General features: G+C 62.8%; 3 protein-coding genes across 10 annotated transcripts; all 3 read left to right on the top strand.

The window, feature by feature from the left end:
* Positions 1–1,193: 1,193 nt before the first annotated feature.
* On the top strand, positions 1,194–9,314 carry RGS14 (regulator of G protein signaling 14). 7 transcript variants are annotated; one of them, XM_085591536.1, is made up of 15 exons: positions 1,194–1,367; positions 2,940–2,961; positions 4,061–4,215; positions 4,322–4,414; positions 4,928–5,071; positions 5,231–5,380; positions 5,545–5,665; positions 5,752–5,876; positions 5,957–6,160; positions 6,283–6,359; positions 6,484–6,610; positions 6,877–6,958; positions 7,095–7,198; positions 7,416–7,530; positions 7,788–9,314. In XM_085591536.1, exons 1-15 carry the CDS (start codon positions 1,323–1,325, stop codon positions 8,015–8,017), a joined length of 1,794 nt encoding a protein of 597 aa, XP_085447662.1. In that variant the 5' UTR covers positions 1,194–1,322; the 3' UTR covers positions 8,018–9,314. The 7 variants fall into 7 exon arrangements, with proteins under 7 accessions (XP_085447662.1, XP_085447664.1, XP_085447659.1 ...); XM_085591538.1 differs by having other exon boundaries at positions 1,196–1,367; positions 7,140–7,198; XM_085591533.1 differs by lacking the exon at positions 1,194–1,367 and adding an exon at positions 1,784–2,116 and having other exon boundaries at positions 5,548–5,665.
* A 1,376-nt stretch (positions 9,315–10,690) lies between these two features.
* On the top strand, positions 10,691–14,932 carry SLC34A1 (solute carrier family 34 member 1). 2 transcript variants are annotated; one of them, XM_085591531.1, is made up of 13 exons: positions 10,691–10,862; positions 11,084–11,194; positions 11,339–11,521; positions 11,880–12,008; positions 12,086–12,229; positions 12,339–12,450; positions 12,550–12,745; positions 12,931–13,026; positions 13,142–13,241; positions 13,471–13,638; positions 13,793–13,909; positions 14,057–14,181; positions 14,287–14,932. In XM_085591531.1, the coding sequence occupies exons 2-13, from the start codon at positions 11,089–11,091 to the stop codon at positions 14,839–14,841; spliced, it is 2,031 nt and encodes a 676-aa protein (XP_085447657.1). In that variant the 5' UTR covers positions 10,691–10,862; positions 11,084–11,088; the 3' UTR covers positions 14,842–14,932. The 2 variants fall into 2 exon arrangements, with proteins under 2 accessions (XP_085447657.1, XP_085447656.1); XM_085591530.1 differs by having other exon boundaries at positions 10,701–10,862; positions 11,081–11,194.
* A 575-nt stretch (positions 14,933–15,507) lies between these two features.
* On the top strand, positions 15,508–16,941 carry LOC146766196 (alpha-2Db adrenergic receptor-like). Its single transcript, XM_085591547.1, has one exon. It carries the CDS (start codon positions 15,762–15,764, stop codon positions 16,788–16,790), a length of 1,029 nt encoding a protein of 342 aa, XP_085447673.1. The 5' UTR covers positions 15,508–15,761; the 3' UTR covers positions 16,791–16,941.
* The last annotated feature ends 1,529 nt before the right edge of the window (positions 16,942–18,470 follow it).

Raw genomic sequence — 18,470 nt, 5'->3', positions numbered from 1 at the left:
TCACAGAGGTTATCCATGTGGTGAGGACCGTGAGTCACGCACTCTTGGAGAGACATTTTTATTTATAACTTTTGTGGCAAAGCCAAGCCAAACAACACAGCCACACTCCAACAAAGCAGAGGGGAGCAGCATAATCACCCCTCATCCCACTGCTGCCCTGTGCAGTGGCAGGGGGCAGAGGAGCTGCCAGTGGTGCCACCCTCTGTTCCCCCCACCCAGAGACCCTGCCAGCCCTGTGGCTGCTTGTGGTGCTCTGCTTTTTTGCTTGCTTATGGTGGGAAAGCTTCATTTTTTTCTGCATACATCTGCACCCAACTTAATGTTAGGGTTCTGCTTTTGATAGATTAATCACCCACCTTACATCCCCGTTATTAGCATTTCCTTGAGCGGGTTGCCATGGTGCTCTGCGGTTTATGCTGCGCTGTTAGTTACTGAGATTTCCTAACAAATAACCTAAAATATCCTCCACTGGTTTGTGGTTGCTGATCAACATGGAACCCCGACCTTAGGAGATGGGCAAAACTGCTTAGGCATCAGTTTGGTGATTCCAAGCTGCACGTCCACTGCTCCTCTCTGCCAGGTTCTGCTGGCACACACAGCACAGGCAGCTCTTCCCAAAACGTGGCCCTGGGGCCAGCCCCACACCCTCTGTGACCAGGGCAAGTGGCACCAGGCTGGTGGCAGCGTGTGCTGGGCCTGCTGATGTCCCCCTGCCCCTGCACCCCCCTTCCCTGGGGAGATGTGATGGCCGGGAGGAGGAGGGGGACAACGGGTGGTGACCCCCGGGCAGCACAGCCGTGCTGGGAACGAGACTGGGATGGGTTTGGGAGCAGGGATGCAGATGGGGATGTGGTCACGGATGTAGATGTGGATGGAGACAGGGACAGGGATGGGGATGGAAACAAGGATGCAGATGGGGATGGGATCACAGCTGTGGATGCAGACGGGGAATGAATGGGGTGGGGATGTGAAACAAGGATGCAGATGGGAATGGGATAACGGATGTGGATGCAGATGGAGACAGGAACGGGGATAGGGACGGAGATGCAGCGGCGCCGCGGCGGCTCCCGGCCCGGAGCTGGATCCGGTGTCCGCCGGGGCGGTGCCGGCGGCGCGGGGCGGGCGGGCGGCCCCGCTCCCCCCGCTGCGGTCTCGGTTCCCATGGTGATACTTCCTGTGGGAGCCGAAAGCGGTAGTGTGGTAGTGCCGGGAGCGCCGGGCCGGGCCGGGCCGGGAGAGCCGCGCCGCCGGCCGGGGATGCTGCGGGGCCGCGGGCCGCGCCCGTAGCGCGCCGGGCCGGGCCGGGCCGGGCTGAGCCAGGGATGCAGGGCAAGGGCAAACTGCTGGTGGTCCACAACGGGCGCATGGTGAGTGCCCGGCGCGCCGGTCCCCATCCCCGGGGCGCCGGTCCCCATCCCCGGGGCGCCGGTCCCCATCCCCCGGGGCGCCGGTCCCCATCCCCGGGGCGCCGGTCCCCATCCCCGGGGCGCCGGTCCCCATCCCCGGGGCGCCGGTCCCCATCCCCCGGAGCGCCGGTCCCCATCCCCGGGGCGCCGGTCCCCATCCCCCGGAGCGCCGGTCCCCATCCCCGGGGCGCCGGTCCCCATCCCCGGGGCGCCGGTCCCCATCCCCCGGAGCGCCGGTCCCCATCCGCCGGGGCTGCCCCGCCCGGCGGCGCGGCGGGGAGCTCGGTACCGGGCAGGCGGGTGATGTGTGCGATTGCAGACCGGGGGTGTGGAGCGGATACCGGGCAGACAGAGGGATGTATGGAGTCAGATACAGGCAGGTGGGAGGGTGTGGGGCTTCGGGGCAGGATGTGTATCCAAAGCAGGCGGAACTGCAGGGGGGTTTAGGGCAGGCAGCGGTGTCTGGGGCTGGGTAACAGGCACGTATGGGGCCGGGGTGGTGGGCAGCAGGGTTTGTGAGGCTTGGACGGCATCGCAAGGGGATGGGTGGCACCGGGCGATGGACAAGCGGTGGCGGATGGGGATGGGGTCGCAGCAGTGCTGGTGTCTGGGGCTGGGCGGCGCAGGCATGGCAGGGCTGTGTGGGTGTGGGCAGCAGGGATGGATGGGGAGGAGCAAGGAGCTGGCAAGAGAGAGGGACGTGGGACTGGGTAAGAGACATGGCAGAGGAATGTGGGGTGGGGTAGCAGAGAAAGGCAGGGATAGTGGGCCCGGGATGGAGACAGCCATGGGCTGTGTAGGGTGGGCGGGGGTGTGTGGGGCTGGCAGGATGGGGGGCACGGGCCAGCTGGGTCAAGGGCATCCCTCAAATGTGGGCAGCACTTCAGTGGGGCCCCAAGCAGGTGATGAGGCACAGCACCGTGTAGTGGCTGCGTGGCTCGGCTTTGGCTACAGAGGCTCTGCCCATCTCCCTGCTTGGCTACTCCACCCCCAGGGCTGCTATCTGGGCTGGCCCAGCACCCTGTCCTGCTGTGCCCTGGGCTGGCCCAGCACCCTGTCCTGCTGCGCCCTGGGCTGGCAGCACCCAGTCCCTGCTTTTGGGTATCTGCCCTCTGGTAGCTCCAGGCTCCAAGGAAGGAGGGAACAGGCAGTTTGCCTGCTTGGGGCTGTGGTTGTCCTTCCTTCCCTCCCTTCCTCCCCTCCTCTTCCTGTGCCGTGGAGGCCGCTTCTCTCCTCCCTTCTTGTTTGGGGTGGCAGGGTTACATCTGGTAGCAGCTGCCCTTTCCCAGTTGCTGGCCTGGCCCTAGGCCATGGAGAGGTAGGAGAAAGGCTGTACCCCCTTTGTAACTCTCTCCTCGCTGCCCTGGCTTGGAAGTCCTTTGTCCTGCCTCTGCCACAGGGCAGGTAACACCAGAGCCGTGTTTGCTGACAGTGTCTCTTGCTCTGGGCTCAGACTGGGTTTGCCCTGGTGCTGCTGCCAGGCCAGCAGATGCCATGTAGCCCCTCTCACCTCTCTTCTTTCCCCTCCCACAGGGCCCGGCCGTGTCGGATGGAGGTAAGGCTGGCTGCTCTTTGCCCTGGGACGGGAGGCCAGCATCATCTTCAGGGGAGGGGGAAGCCCACAGGCAGCCTGGTGCCAGGGGCAGGGAGCCAGCAGACAGCAAGGTCCTGTGTCAGCACAGGCTGTGCCATGGGCGGGTGGCAGGGCCCCCACAGTGCAGGCTGAGCCCTCTGCCCAGGACTGGCCTTGTTGCCCCATCCCTCCCACACAGCCTCCGGTGTCTGTCCCTCCTTTTGGCTGCTCATTGGCATTTTGGGGGCTGGGTGGTTTCCTGGGGCAAGGAGAACCTGGGTACCAGCCAGCCCTAGATTCTCTGATGGAGTCTGTCTGTCTGTCTGTCTGTCAGTCTTGACTGTGCACTGGATATCTCAGATGGTTTATTTAACTGTCTTGGCCCCAGTTACTCACGGTTTAGACCACCAGGAGAATAAGTACAGGCAGCCTGACACACCTCCTCTATTCCTGACAGCTTTGCCAGGAGAGCATTTCTTCCATGCCCTTACCTTCTCTTGCAAATGACCCCCTGCTTCCAGCTGCACACCAGTCAAACCAGTTCCAAAGCTGGGGTTGCCCCTGGGAACTTCCATCTCTCTGAGCACATGGTCACCCTGGGTTTCCCCTAAGTGGAGTTTCTTCAGGGTTGGGAGCTGGAAATTACACTTTCTGTGCCCTCCACATGATGGGTTTGTCCCTCGTCTTGGCCAGAGGAGTAGAGAAAGTAGGTTCAGGCACCTCTGCTCATCTTCCAAGCTTCTCTCCACTCTGTGTGCCCTCTGTGTCCCCTTCCACTCTGCTTTCCCTGCTGGCTGGGTGCCTCCCCATGGCTGTCTTACCCCAGGAGATGAGTCACAGGTGGAGTCACCCAGGGTGGGCACAACCGCCAGCACTGGGAGGGAGAGTTGTCATGCCAGGAAGTGCCAGCTGTAGCATCCTGGTGCTCAATCCTCCAAGGATGCCACCGTGATGCTCCTCATGTCCCCTACCCAGCACTCACCAGGTCTGATCCAGATGGGGCAGACGGTGGGCTGCTGGCACTGGGGGGTGACATTAGGGGACAGGGAGACAGCCAGAACTGACCCTTTTTCTCTCTCAGAGTTAAATGCCTCCCGGGCCCGTGGCAGCAACCACAGTGTGAACAGCCTGCCAGGCCCACCAGCCACGTGTGGATCTACCCAGGGTTCTGTGGTCAGCTGGGCCGAATCCTTCGAGACGCTGCTGCAGGACCGTGTGGCTGTCACCTACTTCACCGTGAGTGTCACAGCCCAGAGCTCAGCCCCTGCTCCTGTCCACTCTTGGACACCAACTGTCCCACAGCCACAGTGCCACCAGAGCAGCAGATCTCTCTGCCCTGCAGGAGTTCCTCAAGAAAGAGTTCAGTGCTGAAAACGTCTACTTTTGGCAGGCATGTGAGCGCTTCCAGCAGATCCCAGCCAGTGACACACAGCAGGTACCAGCTCCGTGCAGCTTTGCTGGGAGGGATGTGGGCAGAGCTGTCCAGCTGCATGTTCAGAGGTCCTGGCAGACCCCTTTTCTGTGGGGGTGAGCAGGCTGGAGGTTCTTGCAGAAGGAATAAGGAGATGGATGTGATGTGCATCTGAAAAGCCACAGCTGAGACTGCCTGCCCCACAGAGCAGGATGTGCTTCCCCAGCCTGGGACAGCCAGAGGGTGGAGAGTCCTTCTACAGGGACAAACAAGACCAAGGACAGAGCTAGACAGGGAATCATGGGGGCAGAGCCAGGTAGCTGCAGGGGATGGTTCCTCCCTCAGGTTGTACCTTGTGGAGAGACTCGTGTGTTGTGCCTAGAGCTTGGTCATGAAGTCCAGGTACTGAGCTGGTCCTGGGGCAGGTCGGTTCTTCAGGGATCAGGTGTCTCTGTGGCACCAGAGGAGCAGGGGGCTCCTCTGGGGTGGTATAGAGGAGGGGGTTGCTGGTCTCAGCCTGGCCTGCTGTCCCCTCAGCTGGCCCAGGAGGCACGGCGGATCTACGATGAGTTCCTCTCCAGCCACTCGGTCAGTCCTGTGAACATTGACAAGCAGGCCTGGATTGGGGAGGACATGCTGGCCACCCCCTCCCCGGACATGTTTCGCATCCAGCAGCTCCAGGTATGGCAGCACCTGAGCTCCACTCACAGGATGGGGGGCTGTGGAACCACCACCCATGTCACCCAGCATCACTGCTGTCACCCAGGGCTGGGCCATGGGGCAGTGCCTGGAGCCTGTAGGTGTGTAGGAGTCTTAAGCACACTCGTCCTCCCTTTCCAGATCTTCAACCTGATGAAGTTTGACAGCTACACACGTTTTGTGAAATCCCCACTCTACCAGGCCTGCCTGCGGGCAGAGAGCCAGGGCCAGCCCCTGCCTGACCTGCGGCCCCACTCCCGCAGCAGCAGCCCCCCTCCTGACCTCAGCAAGGTGAGTGAGGGGGAAAGGGGAATGGGGACATGTCCCCATGGTGCTGGGTCCCTTCCCTGCTGCTCAACCCCAGGCTGAGGACAGACAAACAGTCAGGGGACCAGGGAAAGGGAAGGGGAAAGCTCAGGTGTTGCCATGTTGAGATGCTGCTCAATTCACCCCAGAAGACGAAGCTGAAGCTGGGCAAATCACTGCCACTGGGCGTGGAGACAGCGGGCAGCAGTGCCAACCGCAGCCTGCAGCGCTCCTTCAGGAAGGGAGAGCGGCGGGAGCCGTCCTGGGCAGGTGGGTGCTCTGCTGAGCAGGACAGCTGGGCCACGCCACCCTGAGGGGTGATCACGTCCCCACCATCGTCCCTCTGTCTGTCCTAGAAGGGGGAGAAGGCAGCAGGAGTGCCATGCTGTGGAGGGAGTCCCAGGGCTCACTCAACTCTTCAGCCAGCCTGGACCTGGGCTTCTTGTCCTCGGCCAGCACAGCCACCAGCCCCTGGACGGAGGTGAGTGGGCACCACGCCAATCCCACGGCACCAGGCTGCCACGGGCTGGGCTCATCCTGGCACATCCCTCCCTCCCTCAGGGCCAGCAGAAGAGCCTGGGGGGCAGCGAGGCAGAGCTGCCAGCCAAACCCATGAAGTACTGCTGCGTATACCTGCCCGATGGCACGGCCTCGCTGGCCTCTGTCCGGCCCGGCCACTCCATCCGGGACATGCTGGCAGGGATATGTGAGAAACGTGGCTTCAGCCTCCCCGACATCAAGGTCTTCCTGGTGGGGAATGAGCAGGTAGGGCAGGCAAGGGGGGAGCAGGGTTTCTGCCAGCCGAACCAGCCCTGTGCCAGGACCACGTGCCACTCTGCTGGCTCTCTCCTGATGATTTGTTTCTTGTGATGATTTGTCTCTTGCAGAAAGCGTTGGTGCTGGACCAGGAGTGCTCTGTGCTGGCAGACCAGGAGGTGAAGCTGGAGAACAGGATAAGCTTTGAGTGAGTGGGAGCTTTGGGGCTGATGCTGTTGGCCATCCACAGTGCCTCACACCCAGTCCCCCAGACAATGCTGAGTGCCCTGGAGCTGCTCCTGCCTGCAACCACCTCTTCTCCCCCTCTGCAGCCTGGAAATCTCCTCCCTCAACAAGACCATCCGCATCACAGCCAAGTCGACCAAGCGCATCCGGGAAGCGCTGCAGCCCGTGCTGGGCAAGTACGGCGTGAGCGTGGAGCAGGCGCGGCTGCGCAGGGTGAGCCTGGCAGGCACGGCCAGCCCCCTGCCTCGGGGGCAGCCCTGGGTTTGGGGCTCAGGCCAGGGGCTCTGAGCAGGTAGTGGAGAGCAGCAGTGTGTGCCAGGACCAGCCTCTGGGCTCCTAGAATCACTGGGTTTGGGATGGGCTGTGAGATCCCTCTGCGTGCTGGGAAGGCCCAGTGGGGTCTGGCCAAGCAGGTCCTCAGCCTGGCTGCCTTTCCCATGCCACAGTGAGTGTGACACTGGCTGCTGTTCCTGTTGCAGCAAGGTGAGCCAGCCACGCTGGACTTGGAGAAGCTGGTCAGCACAGTGTCTGCTCAGAAACTTGTGTTGGAAACGCCAGCAGGTAAAGTGTCCTCCCTCCCAGACCATGTCCCCTTAAGTCACATCACCCTGAGGAGCACTTAGAGGGTCAGGCTGTTTTCTGCTGGCCGTGGCTCCCATTCCCTGGGACAAGGTCCATCCTGTCACTGCCTGGCCAGGACCAGGATGCTGGAATGGGGCACTGAGCATCACTTCCCTTGCAGACGTGCGAGCGATGGGGAGCGCTGAGGCTGCAGCTGCCCCCTCTCTGCTCCGGAGTGAGGTGAGCATCAGATCCCACCAGCCCTCACTAGAGATGCCCTCACAGCTGCTGTCATGGTCCACAGGGGAGCTGGGCCCTGCTGTGGCCCCAGCACTCGCCACAGGGCTGGGCAGCGGGTGCCGAGGCAGGAGCCAGGCTGTGGGAGGGTGATGGGGACACAGCCCAGGGGAGCGCTGCCTCCTTGCCCCCTGGCTGAGGCCTGGGCTGCTCATTGCAGGAGGGAAGCCCAACAGGAGCAGAGCCTGACACACGATGGGAGGTGCCCTCCTCCTTCTCCAGGCCACAGTCTTCAGCCGCCATGAACCTCAACCGCCGCACATACGACCTGGAAGGTGAGACCTGGCGTGTCTGAATCCTCAGGGGCTGGGGCAAAACACAGGCTGAGGGATGCAGAGCCCCTGGTGTGCTGGGGATGGGGGCAGCATCCCATGAAGCTGGGAATGGGCTGTGGGGTCTGGCATGGAGCAGGGGGAAGGTGCCGGTGCTGTGCCTGGGACACGTCCAGGGGCATATCAGGTGGAGAGGGCAGCTGAGGTGCTAGGACAAAGCCCCAGTGCCTGGCTCAGGTGCATGATCTGCATTTCCCCAGGGCTGGTGGAACTGCTGAACCGTGCCCAGAGCTGCCGGGCCAACGACCAGCGTGGGCTGCTCTCTAAGGAGGACCTGGTCCTGCCTGACTTCCTCCAGCTCCCCGTGCGGGACGACAGTGCCTGTGAGGGGTCACATCAGCCCAGTGCCCCTCAGGCTGGCTCTGAGGGGAGCAGTTGCCCTCAGGAAGAGCCTGCGCCGGCTCAGCCTTCGTTCGACCACAAGCTCTGATGAGTCCTGGTGCGTGGCACCCCCAGGCCATGCCGGGGTTCAACAGGGGCCCGACAGCCCCTGCCCTGCACCGCTGACACTGCCCGGACTGCAGATCCATCCACGTCCTGTCCCAAGCTGTCATGTCGTGTCGCTGTGAGTGGCTGAGCAGCTGCCATGCCCCTCTGCGGGGCCACGTCCCGGTGCACATCAAGGGAGTTTTGTACATAGTTTGAACCCTCGTTGCAAAGCACTTTGCAACATCCCTGGCACTGTCCTGCCCAGTGCCACTGCCTGCAGCAGAGCTGCCTGCCCAGCACATCCTGCCTGTGTCAAGCTGGCACAGCCCCACTCACTCTCTGGGTGGGGAAAGCTCCCTTCCAACTGCAGGGTATGCAGGATAGACAGGGTGGGTGGGGAGGAAAGGCAGGCTCCAGTCCTGAACTCCAGTGCTGTGGGCAGGCAGGGTCAGGAGAACGTGCCCAGAGCTCAGAGCCAGATCCATTTGCAGACCCCATGGGAACAGGGCTGCCCCGTTGTTGATTTGCAAGTCCACCCTTCCTGGGGAGGGCGAGCATGGCCCTGCCAGGCTGTGCCCAGGACAGGTTGTTACGTCTGCATTGCGTGAGCGTGGCCTGATCCTGCCACAGTAGCACTGCTTGGAGCAGGGCACATGGTTCCTGGCCTGGGCAGCCAGAGGCAGAGCCAGCAGATGGTGCCAAAAAAGCCTTCCTCCTCCCCGCTGGAGATCCTGCGTGGGCAGCTGCTGAGGGACATCAGGAGCAAAGCCCCGTATCCCCCCACCCTGTCCCCACTGGGACACGGGTGCTCAGCCTGCCAGGACAGCTCTGCTTGGTGCCACAAGACTGCAGCACCCCTGGGTGCTGAGCACCTCAGCCTGGTGTGCAGGTCCCCAGCGTGTGCCCAGCCTGTCATTCCTGCCAGTGGCTGTGCTGGGCTGTAGCCTTGAGCCCCGATCCAGTCCTGGCTGTGCACTGCTGGCCCCCATGCCCAGAGGTCCCAGAACAGAATCTGCGATGGAGACACCTCCCAGGAGAACCCTCCACAGTCCATACCTGCCAGAGCCCTTCCTGGCTGTGCCTTGGGTAACCACTCCATCACCACTGCCGGGCCAGAGGCAGAGGGGTGACCCAGGGCCCCCAGGCTTGCCCAGAGATGGGGGCATGGCCACCCATCCCTATGCTGCCACAGCCAACTGCAGACCTGTGGCCTTAGTCAGAGTCCCCCTGTGTCTCTGTGATGCTGCTCAGTTCTGTCTGTGGTGTGGAACCAGGGGAAATAAAGAGCATTTCCTGGATGTACCTTTCTTTCCTTCATCTGTCATCAGGGCTGGATGGTGCTATTCCCTGCAGCAATGTCCCCTCGACCCCCCTCTCCCCCACAGAGCCTTCCTAGGGCCATGGCAGAGCTGGGCCAGCGCTCAGCTCCAGTGCCACCCTGACTGGCAGCAAGGGGCAGTGCCAGGAGCTTGTTTACCCAGCACTGCTGATGGAGTAGGGGAAGCTGCAGGGCCGGCATGGCCAAGGACTTCAGCCCCGAGCCTGTCAATGAGTGACAGCCAGAGCTGCCAGGGCCTCACTGGGTTAATGATTGTGGGGGCAGCTGGCCAAGAGCCCCTGGGCACGGGGCAAGTGCGGACACCAGCCCCCTGCACACTGGCTGCACCCCCTGGACTGAAGGGTCCCCAGCCCCTGCGGAGGCAGGACACGTCCCCTGCTGTGCCACCTCCCAGGCATTCAGCTCCATCAGTCTGTGACTCACTGATGCTCCAGCATGGCACAGGTATCCCCAGGCTGCCCTGGAGTACCCAAGGGATCTTCCCTTACATTTGCACCTGGCTTATCATGGTAATGGGTTCGGACAGTGCTTAATCCTGGGGAAATGGGGATGTGGCAACTTAACACCTCTTTGTGCCCACTCCCACAGGCACAGGGCTGGAGGAGCCTTTGGCCACTGTCTCTCCCCTGGACAGTTGTGGACATAAGCTTGCTGGGTGTCCTGTGGGTGGATGGAAACTTGGCTGGAGGTGTGGAAGCAGCAGGTAATGATAAACAGGGCCGAGGAGGTGGTGACAGCAGCGCTGGCCTCGCTGCTCTCCTGCTCACCCACCGCACATGCTGGGGAGATGTGGTGCCAGGGAGATGTGGTGCCAGGGAGATGCAGGCTCTGTCCCACACAGCCCTCTCAGCACTGCTGGCTGCCCCACACTGAGCTGCTGGCACAGGCAGAGCCCAGCTGTGTGTTACCATCACCACCAGCAGCAGAACACGGGGATCACACTGGTGTTTGCATCAGCCATCTCCAATGCCCTGGGATGAGGACATTGTGCCCTGGGCAGAGCTGATCCCTCATGGCTGATGCTGTGAGGGCACTGAGGGCGCTGGATGTCAGCATGTCCGCATCTCTGGTTTGTGATGCCCCAGCAGCACCAGCACCAAGCCCTTCTCCTCCTCCTCCTCTTCCTCTCATGCAGCGGAGGAACCACCTGCACCAAATGATGGAGAGCTGAGGCTCCTCCAGCATCACCTCCTGGCCACTGGGCCCTAGCAGTGCTCATCACCACAGCGGCTGCTGCTCAGGGGGTGCAGTACCCCGGGGGCACGTGCCCCATCCCGCCCCGGGGCCGCAGCTGACGCGGGATGTGGTGGGGGTTACCCATTAACTGCAGGAATTTCTGGGGAGGAGGTGAGCAGCGAGCGGAGGCGAGGGGCGACACGGGGCTCCTTAGACTTTGCTCTTGGCTGGTGTATAAAGGGCCGTGGTGCCCCGCAGGCCACTTCGCTGGAGGGACGCGTGGATGTGGCATGTGGAAGTGGCACTGCCCTGAGTGCCCGGCCAGCCCCAGGTGAGCTGGGCCCTGGGCAGGAGGAGTCCCCTTCCTGCCTGCCCTGCCTGCCCTTTGGGAGCTCGACGGGGTGGTACAGCAGCAGCTGGTGGCCCAGGGGACCAGCAGATGATGGGATGGTGCTCCTCGGTGGTGCCAGCACTGCAGAGATTTGGGGGGACGTGGCAGTTGGTGCAGCACAGCTTTGGTGACACGCGGCCACCTCTGCTCAACCTCAGCAGGAGCGATGCTGCCCTACCGGACGGAGAGCCCAGTCCTGCCCGGTCGCTGCCCGGTGCGGGGAGGAAGGGTTGTGCACGGGCCACAGTTCGCCTACTGCCCCAGCCCCCAAGGTAGGTGCCCCCAGCCCTCCTCCTCCTCCTCCTCCTCCTCTGCTCTGCTTCTGGCCAGACCCTGGCCCAGGCAGTGGTGAGCTCTCCTCTGCAGGGAGGTCCCTGCAAGGACAGGACTGTAACGTAGGTGCCCTCTCTCCCCAGCCCTGCACCGGCTGCCGGGTGCCCACAGCTGCCCCTTCACGGTCAGCGCTGTGCCCTGCCCTGACCATGGCTTCCCCTGCCCCGGCTCCCCGGGGCGCCTGCGCGAGGGCCGGGAGCGCTACGAGCTGGACGCGCTGTCCTGGCAGGGGCACCGGCTGGGCTTGGACGAGCTGCAGAGGCCAGGTGAGACCCCACGGGGGTGGGGGTCTCACAGCACCTGGGCTGGGGAACACCCCAGATCTGACAGAGGCACCTGGGGCACTCGGGGTGCCAAGACTGTGGGGTGCCAGGCTGGGAGGGGAGTGCTGGTGGAGAGACTCTCAATGTCCTGGGGTGATGTAGGAAGAGCTGAGGGATAATGGGCAGGTGGCACAAGTCACTCCAGGGTGGGAGGAGATGAAGGGGATCCTGAGAGGTGGCATAGCTAAGGACATGAGCCCTGTGCTGCCAGGAGCCATGAGAGTGACATAAGCCTGTAGGAGCCTGGGGAGTCAGGGCCATGCCAAAGCAGGAGTTTAACACTCTCTCTTGTCTTGCACAGAGCTCGGGTGCTGGACCAGGGTCCAGTCCTTCTGTGTCTCCCTTCTAAAGGTGCCCCTGATGTTTGGGTTCCTGTACCTCTTTGTGTGCTCTCTGGACGTGCTCAGCTCTGCCTTCCAGCTGGCTGGAGGTACTAGGGTGGCAGGGATTCCTGGGAACCTGGTGGCAATGGCAGTGCCGGCAGCCTGCGCTCACATTCTCTTACAGGTAAGGTGGCGGGGGACATCTTCAAGGACAACGCCATCCTCTCTAATCCAGTGGCCGGGCTGGTGGTGGGCATCCTGGTGACCGTGCTGGTGCAGAGCTCCTCCACCTCCACCTCTATCATCGTCAGCATGGTCTCCTCAGGGTGTGAGTGTGCCCCTCAGGTTGCTGGGGGCCTGAGGCTGAGGGAGAGGATGGCTGGATGGGGTCACCCTGAGCTGGGCCATGCAAGGCTAGCAGGTCTCTCTGTCCCCAGTGCTGGAGGTGCGCTCTGCCATCCCCATCATCATGGGCTCCAACATCGGCACCTCGGTCACCAACACCATCGTGGCCCTCATGCAGGCTGGCGACCGCAGTGAGTTCAAACGGTGAGAGCTGGATGGGTCAGAGGACACGAGGACACTTCTGGGGCTGGGGGCTGCTCCTCAGGACCACCTCACGCCAACAGGCCCCTTCATTCTGCACAGGGCCTTTGCTGGTGCCACAGTGCACGACTGCTTCAACTGGCTGTCAGTGCTGGTGCTGCTGCCACTGGAGGTGGTGAGTGGGTACCTGCACCACGTCACCCGCCTGGTTGTGGCCACCTTCAACATCCGCAGCGGGAAGGATGCCCCCGACCTGCTGAAGATCATCACAGAGCCCTTCACCAAGCTCATCATCCAGGTCTCCTCAGCTGTTATGTATGCCCCAGGCTGGTGGTCATGTCCCCAGCACTGGTGTCCCTCTGATGGCAGTTGTATCCAAGTGTCCCCAGGCTGGCAGTGGTGTCCTCATGCCAGTGAAGATGTCCCCAGCCTGTGGGAGCTGTTAGCCCCCAGGTACCCTCTCCAACATGTGTGTTGTTGCAGCTGGACAAGTCTGTGATCACGGGCATCGCAACAGGGGACGAGAGCCTGCGCAACCGGAGCCTCATCCGCATCTGGTGTGGACCTGCAACCCCACAGGTGAGGGGCCCGTGGCCCTGCTGGGGCCACCAAACACTCCCACAGAGGATGGGTGGTGGGCAAGGGCTGGCGGAGGACACTGTGGAGCCAGCTGTAGCCCATCTTCTCCCTGCAGATGGCCACGGTGGGGCTTGGCCCCCCCGCAAACTGCACATCCCCCGGCCACTGCAGCACTAAGGGCATCGAGGTCCTTCACAACGTCACCAGGCAGAAGTGTGAGTGGGTGTGGAGAGCTTGGGCAGGGCTGGGGCACAGGGCATGGGGCTGGGGAGGTGCAAGTGGGGCTGGGGGTTATATGCGTGATGGGGAAGTGCTGGAGTCATGATGTGGGGCAGGGCTGGGAGATGTTGTGCTGGGGTCCAGGTGTGGGGCTGTCTGTGGGGGCAGATTTGTGAGCGGGGCCAGGCCAGCCCCAGCCCCTTGTCCAGCCGTGCTGTGGGGCAGGTGAGCACCTCTTCACCGACACACCACTGCCCGACCTGGCCGTGGGGCTGGTGCTGCTGGCCGGGTCCCTTGTCGTGCTCTGCACCTGCCTCATCCTCCTGGTCAAACTCCTCAACTCCCTGCTCAAGGGGCAGGTGGCCAAAGCCATCCAGAAGGTCATCAACACTGGTGAGTAGGATGGGGACCACATGCCACATGGCCACCCATGCCCATCTCCACCTGCCATCCTCAGACCTGTCCGTGGCTGCCCCTGATCCCCAACCCTGATGTGGCCATGCCCATGTCCCCGTTTGTGTCCATGCCCGTGGCCATGCTGTGGCAGACCTCCCACACCCGCTCAGCTGGCTCACCGGGTACTTCGCCATGGTGGTGGGTGCTGGGATGACCTTCGTGGTGCAGAGCAGCTCTGTCTTCACCTCAGCCATCACACCCCTCATCGGTGAGTCCCAGCCATTCCTCATGCCCTGCCATGTGCCATCCCCTGGCCTGGGGGTGCTAAAGCACTCAGAGGGACAAAAGGAGCTGTGCCTCCTTGGGAGACCATGGGGATGGCACTGCCAGGAGTGATCGGGTGCCTCTCCCACAGGCCTGGGGGTGATCAGCATTGAGCGTGCCTACCCACTGACCCTGGGCTCAAACATTGGCACCACCACCACTGCCATCCTGGCTGCCCTGGCCAGTCCAGGGGACAAGCTGGCCAGCTCCTTCCAGGTACAGTCAGCCCAGGGCCATGGCTGGGCTGGATGGGGTCACTGGGCAGGGCAGGGGCTGGGGGAAACTCATGTGCCCAGCCTGATGGGGATGGCATCCTTGCAGATTGCTCTGTGCCACTTCTTCTTCAACATCTCGGGCATCCTGCTGTGGTACCCGCTGCCCTTCACCCGCCTGCCCATCCGCATGGCCAAGGCGCTGGGCGAGCGCACGGCCAAGTACCGCTGGTTTGCCGTGCTGTACCTCATCATCTGCTTCCTCCTGCTGCCCTCCCTCATCTTCGGCATCTCCATGGCGGGCTGGCGGGCGCTGGTGGGGGTGGGCGCGCCCTTCCTCGCCCTCCTCTTCTTCGTGGGGCTGGTGAACGCGCTGCAGGCACACAGCCCCGGGCGCCTGCCCAAGTGGCTGCAGACCTGGGACTTCCTCCCCGCCTGGATGCACTCGCTGCAGCCCCTGGACCGCGCCATCACCCAGGCCACGCTGTGCTGCACCGAGCGCTGCCGCAGCCCCGAGGGCTGGGACGAGCCCGAGGGTGCACCCCGCGACAAGGCCAGGCTGGGGCTGGACAACCCCACGCTCTCCTACCCCGAGGAGATGCCCAGCCCCACCATGCGGGTGGGCTCCCCTCGCCCGCTCCCGCACGGTGCCACACGGCTCTAGCTGGCAGTGCACGCCTGGGCTGCTGCTCCTGTGGCTGCTGGTGTCCACTGTCCCTGCTCAGCTGGTGTCTAATAAAGGGGGAGCGCTGACACCTCTGTGTGTGTCTCTTTGTGTCCTCCCTCTGCAAACCCTGCTGTCACAGGTACCCCCCACACCACCATTGCTCAGCTCAGCTGGTGCTGCGGACACACCAAACACTCTGCTCGTGCTGTGGGGCACATGGTGATGATGCCACAGCTAAACCCCGAGCTCTATAGTCACCTGTAGCTCTGTCCTGAGCTGTCACAGGCAGCATCTTTTTCCCCCAGCCTTGTCCCCAAAGGGCTGAGTTGGCAGGGTCCATGGTGCCCCACTGTGTGCCACAGCAGCATATCAGTGAGTGAGGCACACCACGGGGCAGCCAAGCAAGGTCCTGGGCTGCTGCAATGCTGCTGAGCTGGGATCAGCAGGATGATGACTTGGCATGGTTGGGCCGTGCCCCTGCACCACCGGGCACCCTGGCACCCGTGGCTGGAGCCCTCCTGCCATGGTGACCCTGAAAAGAGCCCTTTAAATGGCAATTACAGCTTCTCCCACTGCCCACAGATGTTTGGGTTCCTGCCAGTGATATCGGCCCACCCTTCCCTCCCTCCCTCCTTCCCGCCCGCCCTCCTCCGGACTGAGACCAGCAGAGCCAGCAGTGCTGCCGTGGGAGCCTCTCAGTGCTCCCGGCACCGCCGCTGTCCCGCATGCCCAGCCGGGCAACCACTGGGCCAGGACGACCTCGCCACCAGACTGGGTTGGTGCAGGAGTAGTGGCAGCTGGGAGAACCCCCTGGAGACTCAGCAATGCTGGGACTGCACCCGCAGCTGCTTCGGGACCGGTGAGCAGGGTGGGGAAAAGCCCCATGGGGCTTCATCTCCTTGAGGGGCTGGGCCAGCATGGAGCCGGCCAGCGCCCTTCCCAACACCTCCGGTAACGGCAGCGGTGCTGGCAGTGCCCCACACTCACCCGCAGCCACGGGGCTCATCTTGCTGGCAGCCCTGTCCGTCCTGCTGGCCACGCTGGTGGGCAACGCTCTGGTGGTGGTGGCCATCTCCACCAGCCGGGCACTGCAAGCCCCACAGAACCTCTTCCTCGTGTCCCTGGCCTCAGCAGACATCCTGGTGGCCGTCCTCGTCCTGCCCTTCTCACTGGCCAACGAGGTGATGGGCTACTGGTACTTTGGCGGGCTGTGGTGCAGCCTGTACCTGGCGCTGGATGTGCTTCTCTGTACCGCGTCCATCGGGCACCTCTGTGCCATCAGCCTGGACCGCTACTGGGCCGTGACACGGGCGGCACGGCTCAACCTGCGCCGCAGCCCGCGGCGGGTGAAGGGCATGATCGGGGCGGTCTGGGCGGCGGCGGCCCTGGTGGCACTGCCACCGCTCCTGCGGCCACGGCCGGGTGGGCACGAGTGCCAGCTGAGCCAGGAGACCTGGTACGTGCTGGCCTCCTGTGCCGCCTCCTTCTTCGTCCCCTGCCTCGTCATGGTCGCCGTCTACTGCCGCATCTACCGCCTGACCGCCCAGCGCACGGCCGCCCTGCTCGCTGCCCGCTCCCCGCGCCCCGCCAGTGGAGATGGAAAGGTGTCGGGCGTTGGGATGCTGCGATGGCGGCGCCGGAGCCAGCACCAGAGCGTGTTGCTGTGCCGCCGGCGGCTGGTGCGGGCACGGGAGCGGCGCTTCACTGTCGTGCTGGCTGTGGTGATGGGCACCTTCGTGCTGTGCTGGTTCCCCTTCTTCTTCACCTACAGCCTGGGGGCTCTCTGCGGACAGGGCTGCCATGTCTCCAAGCCTCTCTTCAATTTCTTCTTCTGGATCGGCTACTGCAACAGCAGCGTCAATCCCCTCATCTACACCCTCTTCAACCGGGACTTCCGTGCTGCCTTCCGCCGGCTCCTCGCCGTCCCCCACCGGCACCGCACTTAGGGACCCATTGGGACAGCAGGGACGTGCTCCCCAGCCCTGCTCAGCATTCACAGCACCTGGCCACACCACAGACCCTGGATGGCAGTGCCAGCGTGCAGCTCAAGGTGCTTCTGGAAATGCAGGATTGAATAAAATGAGACCAAATCCTGTGCCTGCGGCTGGCGTCTGCCTCCAGGGAGCCCAGAAAGTGGCACTGACTGCCAGCATCTTTTGTCACCCACATCACCCCACACATATGCCTTGCAGCAGTGGTGGTGACAACTTGCTATGGCAGCTCCAGTGAGTACTGGCCCTCCCCACTCTCAGATGAATGTCTGTGTCCCCAGCACTCTCTTGTGTATGGATGAACCCCATGGCTGCTGCGAGGAGAAAAACCCCTCCCCGTGGCAGCCTCACCAGCACTGGGCTGAGCTGGCTGTGCCACCACAGCAGCCCAGTCCAAGCCCTGTCTCTCTCTGCCAGGGCTGTCCCCTCTGGGATCACACCAGCTGTGATATGGCAGGGGGGCTCTGTGAGGGCACACACGTGCCCATGGTGGGGGACAAGGGTTGCAGGTCTGGTGTGGAGCAGCCACATCCTGCTCGGGGACTGTACTGGGATCTTGCTGCAGGAGGGAAAGGAGGAATGATATCCCAGAGCCAGCAAGGCCTCTCTCCCCTGGGAGAGTGTCAGAGATGGGATCGCATGGGAACAGGCTCCGGCACAGCCTGACGTGCAAGAGGCCACAGAGGCAGCTGTGGGGCGAAGACCCGGGGACAACCACATCCCCCTTGGGGGGCAGAATCCGCCCCACACCCACCCTGCCTGGCTGCCTGCCTCGCTCTGCACAGACACCCGGAGGTCAGGGGCTGCTCCACTTTTTCAGCTTTGCTGCTCAAAATAGAAAATCTCAAAACATTGGACTTTCTTTAGGCTAAAAACAGCTGCTGGCGCCTGGGAGCTGGAGCCCAAGGAACACTGGCCCCCACCAGCCCCCGTCAGAGTGGGTGCAGCTCAGCTGGGGTCTGGGGGGGCTGGATGGGGTGTGGGCACTCACAGCAGTGAGGATCCTTGGGCCATCACTGTACCTGCTGGCCCCATGTGGGGAGGCTCATGGTGTGAGCTTTGGGGTCAGCAGAGGTTCCCAGTGGGATTGGGCTGGGATGGGTCCCAGAGCTGACTCTCGGAGGTGTCTGGTCCCAGCTGCTGGAGCTGCAGGGACACTGCCTGAGGAAGGAGCTGCCCTATCACTGCCACCCAGCTTCCCCTCCCGCCGCCACCATTCTCCTTCTCACAACTAAACAACATTTTGCTTCTAAAAATACTCAGATGAGGGCAACTAGTGGGGACCCAGCCAGGCCAGTTCTCCCAGGGGGCACCCCAGGGTCCTGGCCACACACCCTGGTGCCAACCAGGGTACCAGGCACTGCCCATCCTCCTGGGCATGAGCGCACAGCTCCCTCCACAGAGCTAAAAAGCAGAGTGGCAGCTCCACCACCTGAGCTGCTGCTGGATCTGTTGGGGATTCCAGGATCTTCTGAACACTGGCGCTGCTCCAGCAGCCTCCCGTTGTCCATGAGTCTTGTCAGTGATGGGAACGGTGCTGCAATATGCCAGGTGGGAGGAAACAGAAAATAGCAACCCAAGGGTTAATGCTGGAAATGAATGGAAACAGAGTAATCTCATTTTAAGTTCAAAATA

Source organism: Lonchura striata, chromosome 13 (assembly GCF_050655825.1).
Source record: "Lonchura striata isolate lonStrDom1 chromosome 13, ASM5065582v1, whole genome shotgun sequence".
Lineage (NCBI taxonomy): Eukaryota > Metazoa > Chordata > Aves > Passeriformes > Estrildidae > Lonchura > Lonchura striata.
Note: the sequence above shows the minus strand (reverse complement) of the source record. Positions and strands in the feature narration are given on the sequence as shown.

Coding starts and splice junctions, on each gene's coding strand:
- RGS14 (XM_085591532.1), top strand. CDS start 1,892: ATGGGGCCGGGGTGGTGGGCAGCAGGGTTTGTGAGGCTTGGACGGCAT. Junction 5,877..5,956: donor CCACCAGCCCCTGGACGGAG/GTGAGTGGGCAC, acceptor TCCCTCCCTCAG/GGCCAGCAGAAGAGCCTGGG. Junction 7,199..7,415: donor CCTCTCTGCTCCGGAGTGAG/GTGAGCATCAGA, acceptor TGCTCATTGCAG/GAGGGAAGCCCAACAGGAGC.
- SLC34A1 (XM_085591531.1), top strand. CDS start 11,089: ATGCTGCCCTACCGGACGGAGAGCCCAGTCCTGCCCGGTCGCTGCCCG. Junction 12,746..12,930: donor TCACCAAGCTCATCATCCAG/GTCTCCTCAGCT, acceptor GTGTTGTTGCAG/CTGGACAAGTCTGTGATCAC. Junction 13,910..14,056: donor AGCCATCACACCCCTCATCG/GTGAGTCCCAGC, acceptor CCTCTCCCACAG/GCCTGGGGGTGATCAGCATT.
- LOC146766196 (XM_085591547.1), top strand. CDS start 15,762: ATGGAGCCGGCCAGCGCCCTTCCCAACACCTCCGGTAACGGCAGCGGT.